The sequence below is a fragment of the Olea europaea genome, chromosome 12, assembly GCF_002742605.1.
Source record: "Olea europaea var. sylvestris chromosome 12, O_europaea_v1, whole genome shotgun sequence".
Taxonomy (NCBI): Eukaryota; Viridiplantae; Streptophyta; class Magnoliopsida; order Lamiales; family Oleaceae; genus Olea; species Olea europaea.
The window spans coordinates 13,359,481-13,366,298 of record NC_036248.1 but is presented as its reverse complement, the minus strand read 5'-3'; the positions used below and the strand labels follow the sequence as shown (position 1 = coordinate 13,366,298).

Below are 6,818 nucleotides of genomic sequence, written 5' to 3'. Positions count from 1 at the left end.
AATAGTTTTGTCGATTATTTCGTTCACGGTTTATTCCATGTGTACGTCCAAATTCGTGTTCATGTCCATGTTCACGTATACGTCTTTGTCTTGATATTGCATTTACTTCAGGCAATGGTATAGAACCAGTTGGACGTAACCTATGATTTTTTATCAGCAGTTTATTATTTTATTTAATCATAAGCGGACAAAATATAAGTTTTGAGTACTCTTTGAAATGATGCTCACGAGCTTACCATTGCAAGAGTGCATTCAAGGTATGAAAGGTGGAAAAAGTTTTCCAACATATTTTCATGAGTGATTTTTCCTTTACAAAATGTCAATTTCGAGAATATTATGAACAGTTAAGAAGTGTCCTCACAAATAGTTTTGAAATCTTGCAAAAGCAGGTACATCCACTTTTAATGGACTTTAGGGAAGACTATAGTCATCTGATGATCAAATTTAATTAATTTTTTTCTAAAGAACATGTGAATCTTTCTTGGCGAGATATTCAATTCTTAATTTATCGTGAAGATGATGATGAAGGAAGATGAGTACTTTTGCACGATTCTACAGGAATTCTTTGCTTCATTCTTTTATTGTCTCTTCTAAACATTTTTTAGACAAGATTAATATTAATATTAAGTATCCATGATAAATAATTTTTGTCTGATATGTACAACAAACTCAAGTTTTGTGACATTTGCCATGTGATTAATTACACAATAAAGAAAAGAAAATACAATTAATTTCAAAAAATATGATGAAACATAACATAATAGTTAATCAAGCGATCAATATCATGATATAAGTTATACGTGTTCCTTCAAAGATAAATACTAATTAAAAATAATATATTATTCAAAACATGTGCTACTTCTAGAGCATGTTGTATTTTAATATGCTTTTTCAATAGCAATATGTAAATATTATTCTCGAATATTGAAAATTATAATTCATGCTCTTCAGGAGCAAGTGATATTATTCTGAAATATTAATTAATGTTGTACTACTTCAGGAGCAACAATGAATTATTATTTAGAAACATCAACTCTTCAGAGCATGTTTTCTAGTTGAATGTTAAAATTTACAAAGTTATGCTTCTTCAAGAACAACAATCTAATACATTGTCATGTTTTCTAGTTGTTAAAATTTCCAAAGTTTCATCGATTGTTGTAGATTGTTTCAACCACAAAATTCATATTGATTTCAACAGGAATTTCATCCAATAAATAATGCATGTTTATATAAAAAAATTTACATGTCACTAAATTGATTTTGGTACATATGATAGATATTTACGCTTATAAAAAAATTACTACCTTCACGAGACTTTGTAGAATCAAACTTTCATGTTGATAACGTGCTATAAAAATGAGAAAAAGATAAGAGAGAATACAAGTCATAGATTTTTTGTATATTTTATTAAGAATCAAATTTCTATATTTACAGGGAAGGATTAGTGATACAATAGCAATAGTTTATAGGATTGCAGTGGTACAATTATCACTCACTAATGAACTTACCATTTACAACATGATTCACAATTTTTCAACAACACATTTTATTAACTTTTATCTAAATTTACTAAAATTTTAATTTTAATATAGACTTAACAAGAGCTTAATAGTTTGCGATAAAAATAAATAAATAAAATAAAACCATGGGGAGAAATCCACCCCTCACCCCGCCCAGCTCACAAAGTCATGGGTCCTTGGTGAGCAGCAATAATTTATCGAACAAATTGAGTTGTCATGATGATATCTTTCTAAGTGACCTCCACAAAATATGCTAAATGACGGGACAAGATGTGAAGAGCTACGTTTTTATTAGTTGATTTAATGGTTTTTAAGAGTCTATTTGATGTAAAAAAATTTATAATAGATTTTATGAAAATAGACCTTTTTTTTTTAATGACAAATACGTGATTAAAAAGTATGAAAAAGTTATAAGACCACATACAAAATTATTTTATTAAAAAAATGTGAAGTTGAAAATAATTAAAAAAAAATACTAAAGAATTTGTACCATACATGGGCTAAATTATGGACCAACTGTTAAAAACCAGAAAGTCACTAACAGTGCTTGTAATCCATCGCTAGTAGGAACACATTTCTTAGCAGACTAGGCCAGGCTAAAAAAATTGTGAAGATCGACACACTTGAGTGTTGAAAGCTATGAAATATGTATGCAGAAATTGGCACAATATCGAGTAGTGGTTTAAGCAGCCAGCAAATGATAAAATAACACACAAATTTACTAGATGAAATTTTAAGGACAGGTTTATCTTCAATAACCACATTCAAAAACAATACAATAATAACATGCACGAAATACCAATTAAAGGATCTTCCCATGTTAGCAATCCACCTAACAAAGGAAGCTAATTTTATAATGCATAATAAAAATGAGTTCAGTTGCTCTAATAAAAGAAAATTTCCGAGCATGTTTGGTACATAGTGTGTCTTAATCCACCTGACAAAACATACCATCTTTCTAGCAAGTTCAATTTCAATTGCCAACACTATCTTGATTACTATATTATTTCTACATTATGTAAAAGACACTTGGTTTCATTGGGTCTCCAATGCCTCTATATATTAACATAAATGTGCAGGAATAGCTGCATAAACTACATCAATTGCAAGACACACATTTTTAGGAGGCCTTCTCAGATTGCATTTTTTCATGAATTGCCTTGTAGCATTGGAGACTGCAAAGAGGAAGCTTCGACTTTGAATCACGGTATTTGTAAGGATTTGTACAAGAAGGACCAGCACACTTTTCGCGAGGAGGAGGATAGCTGGAATGTCAAAACTAACATGAAATTAGTGTCATTTCCAGTTATATTCGCCAGTGAGAAATGCACATGTATGGCCTATATATATTCGTGCACATGTTCACGGAGTGCATGTTTGGTATGCATTATTAAACATCATTACACAATATAACAGACAGGATCATGGCTTTTTTAACTTCCTCAAAGTGTCCAATACCATCCTATCCTCCCTACAAAAGAGGAAATGAGACGGAAAATATGCAAGCTTTTCACTTGTGGAAGGTTTTATCTTTACACCAATAATTTCCAAGAAATATCATCAAGCTTAACTGCATAGAAGACAATGAATTTTACCTGAGGGGTTTGGAGTCAAAAATTTTAGGCAAACCCATATCTTGTGGGAAAGTAACAATGGTACCAGTAGACTGCATAGTCCATCTAATTGTATTTGATGCAAGTGTCTTTGCATTAGCAACCTTCTCCTGAATAATGAATAACAAATAATCAGCTATTAGTTTCACAATATATTTGGAATAGCACCTTCTCAAGATACATGGCACTTACCTGTGCCAACTCTTCCAGGCGCTTCTTTCTTTTGTCTTCTTTCTTCTTTCTACTAGAATCTTGAGAGAGAATTTTTCTAATTGCCTCAGCCTGCAGGATTTAACATGCATGCTTGTTTCAAATATAAAATTCTAAAACCTAATATTAAAGAAGACAATGAAGAGAAGTAGAAGGAGAGTAAACCTCCAACTCCCGAGCCGCTTTCTCATTTTGAATTTTACGTTTCTGAGCGGCCTCTGCTTTTTTTGTTTGCTGCTCGACTTCTGAGAGTTTCTCCTTTTGCTCTGCAATACAGGAGATAGGCAGTGACAAGTTAAACAGCAACATCCCAGGGAACAACCAACAGGATTCACAATGGATAACACATCATACTCACTTCGAGGTGGTAGTGGTAAACCATCCGGGAATTCAATTTGACTCACGCCAGGTGAGGAGGCATCCTTGCCGGATAAAAGGGCTCGCTGGCGGGTTGTGAGAGTCATCTCCCTCTTGCTTTCAATTTGTATATCTGAGAGATCCTTTTGTTTTTTCTTCTTCTTACCCTCAGGCTCACCATCAGACAACAGTTCATCCTCATAATCAATGCCTTCAACTGCACTCTCAGAATTGAATTTCTTAGGGATCCTCGGAAGATTATGTTGGTATTTTGTTGATTCAGTCTCCAAATCTTTGTATCTTCCAACCTTTGCATTCTTCAGTTTCTTGAGGTACCGAATTTCAGCATCATCATCCTCATCAAATTCCTCATCCAAAACATGTCTCTTAGGAGCCCTCTTACTCTTACGAACTGGAACCAACTTCTCCCCTTGCTTCTCAAAGGCATTTTTTGCAGGCATCTTATTGATGTCCTCCTTCCCAAGATTAAAGCCGCCTCCAGAGAAATCCTTCCACGGGATCCCTTGCAAACTACTTTTTCTATCTAGAGATGTAGAATGATCACGATATGAATTCTCCTGAAATAATAAGAAAATTTCACAAATGGAAAGATTTTATGTTCACAAATAGCCAAATGTGTTAAATGACATTCAACATTCATGAACCTCGAGATTATTTTCCATACAAACAGATTTCTTAATTTATTCCCCTGCTAGATGAATCAATCATTCCATGTGCACAGTGGTCTCATATCATTAGAACCAAAATATATGTAATCAAGCATCATCAAATTTTTCATACCGTTGGTCAGCTGAAGTAAATGCCAAGAGTCAGAAGATTTCAATAATAAAACTTGGCTTTTCCATCGGGATTACTCAGGTGGAAATTTTTTATTTTTTTAAGGAAATATTCTTGATGTGCTTGGATTATATATAAATTCACTTCCAGTTTTTCACGCTCTTACAACATAAGTTTCTCCATAAGGGTAGATTGTCATCTAGCAAGCCCTTCCTGGTTAATGTGGCTTATTCTTCCAATCAAGGCATGGCACTAAGAGTGTGTTTGGTGGTGCTTAAAATTAGGAGTTACTTTCTAGAAAATTAAGTTTCTTTAGACTTAAAACGTAACTTTTGAAAATCATGTTTGGCAAAATAAGTAACTTTTTTGAGCTTAGACAAACACGCTTTAAACATATGACACGAAATCAAAGACCAAAATAAAGGTGAAATAATAGCCAAAATGAATTGAGTCCAAAAGATTTCCGCAGGCAAAGAAGATTCCCAAATCTATAATCAAGAAACAAGAGTGCAAACCTGTATAACGAGATTCTGCCTTGCTCGACCAATGTTTGACGATTGATCGATCTTAGCCAAAGACCCATCGCTTGATGAACAGTTGGAACTGGATTTGGTTTGAATCGTGTGCATTACACCACCAACCTTCAACGTAACCTTTTTCGGCTTGTTCTCATTTGCCGTTGCATCCCCCAGTACACCATTACTGAATAACACATTTGGTCCACCATCAGATCCACTCGCTGGAAAGCCCCTCGATATACACTGATTAAGATTGAAAATTTTCCCTCTAGAATTAGCATCTCCGATATTCTCATCACTTGACACTTTACTCATTTCATCTGAAAGTGGAGTTGATGGCATGGGAGATCTATCAGAGAGTGGCTGTGACTCAGGTATAGATCGGTGTGAAATCTGGCTCCTCCTTTTTCTTGCAGCGATCCCAATAGCGGCAAATTGAGGAGCCCTAAATTGATTCATTGTCTTGAGAGATTCTCAATTCTGATTTCTACTGTAACACTTGTGCCTATTAAATGCCAAAGAACAGTAATGGTATATGAGCCACGTAGAGCCTCAAATGCATTAAGTCTGCATCGAAAAAATCGAAATTTCAGGCCAAGACCATATAAGCCCTTGAAAACTTCTACTCTTACAACCAATTGACAATAGAATGACAAAAAATAAAAATAAAACCTCAACTATGATTTCGAAGGGTAAAATGAATACATACAATTTCTGGAGCGAATTTTAGAAACCAATAACATTATCAAAAGCTATACAATTGACGCAAAGGGGCATCGAGAAATCTTAAGTTTATATCCATATCGTACATATTAAGCCAAAAAATGCAAAGAAAGGCACAACAACATTGACAAAACTAACATAAAGATCAGTAATCCCTATTTCAAAACAATTAAGGAACTAAAAGCACCTCAATGAAACAAGGCAATTCACAAACACTGGCCATTGCAACAAAGAAAAGTAAATTATCAAAATCCCATAGACCAATACTATAAAATAAAGCTAATCAGTGACATCACTTGATAATAAACTTCAAAATGATAAAAATAAAAAATAAAAAATAAAGAAAACTTATTGAACAATTGGACTTGATCTTATATAAACACCCACGTTCAATTTCCACATTCCAGCAGCCCAAGGCCTTACATTACAGAAATCTAACGTAAGCACCCAAACCCACATGCACCAACGCATTAATCCAACACAATCAACCCCTTTCCCAAGCCCATCATCCCACAAAAACAATGTATCACAGACAGAGAGAATTCACCTACTGAATTAAGCCCAAATCAACAATACAAAACCGTTCAATTACACGTAAAATCGCAAAACACAAACGAAGGAAAGCGATTTACCTTGCAGATGAAAAAGAATGCGACAGAGAAAAGACAGGATACAATAGAAAACGAGCGAGAGAGAAACAGACGATGTAGTTGAGGCAGAGAAAACATGGTTTTGGTGTATGATATTGATATGTATTCGTAGATACAGAGATGGAGAGAAGAAGAAAGAGAAAGAAAAAAAGGGATTTGTGTGTTAGGGTTATGGATATTGATATGGGGGTCTGGTAACTATAGTAGTAGTAGTAGTAAAGAAGACTCTCAATTTCTTTCTTCTCCATCTTTTTTGCACTACACCTCTTTGTGTGTGACAATGTGTGTGTTTTCGTGGGAGGATTTTTTCCTTTGTGTGCTCCTCGGTCTCCTGACTCAGTCAGGTCATGACGAGTTAACTCGCCTCTCTCTCTCTCTCTCTCTCTCCCCCTCCGTTAGTCTTCTCTTATAGTTTCCCCTTCTCATGCT

General features: G+C 34.4%; 1 protein-coding gene across 1 annotated transcript; it reads right to left on the bottom strand.

Annotated features, from left to right (window-relative positions):
• Positions 1–2,384: 2,384 nt before the first annotated feature.
• Positions 2,385–5,577, bottom strand: LOC111405732 (INO80 complex subunit B-like). The gene is made up of 6 exons (XM_023034752.1): positions 5,014–5,577; positions 3,702–4,278; positions 3,509–3,609; positions 3,326–3,415; positions 3,116–3,243; positions 2,385–2,785 (listed from the first exon to the last, which is right to left on the bottom strand). Exons 1-6 carry the CDS (start codon positions 5,473–5,475, stop codon positions 2,641–2,643), a joined length of 1,503 nt encoding a protein of 500 aa, XP_022890520.1. The 5' UTR covers positions 5,476–5,577; the 3' UTR covers positions 2,385–2,640.
• Positions 5,578–6,818: the final 1,241 nt, after the last annotated feature.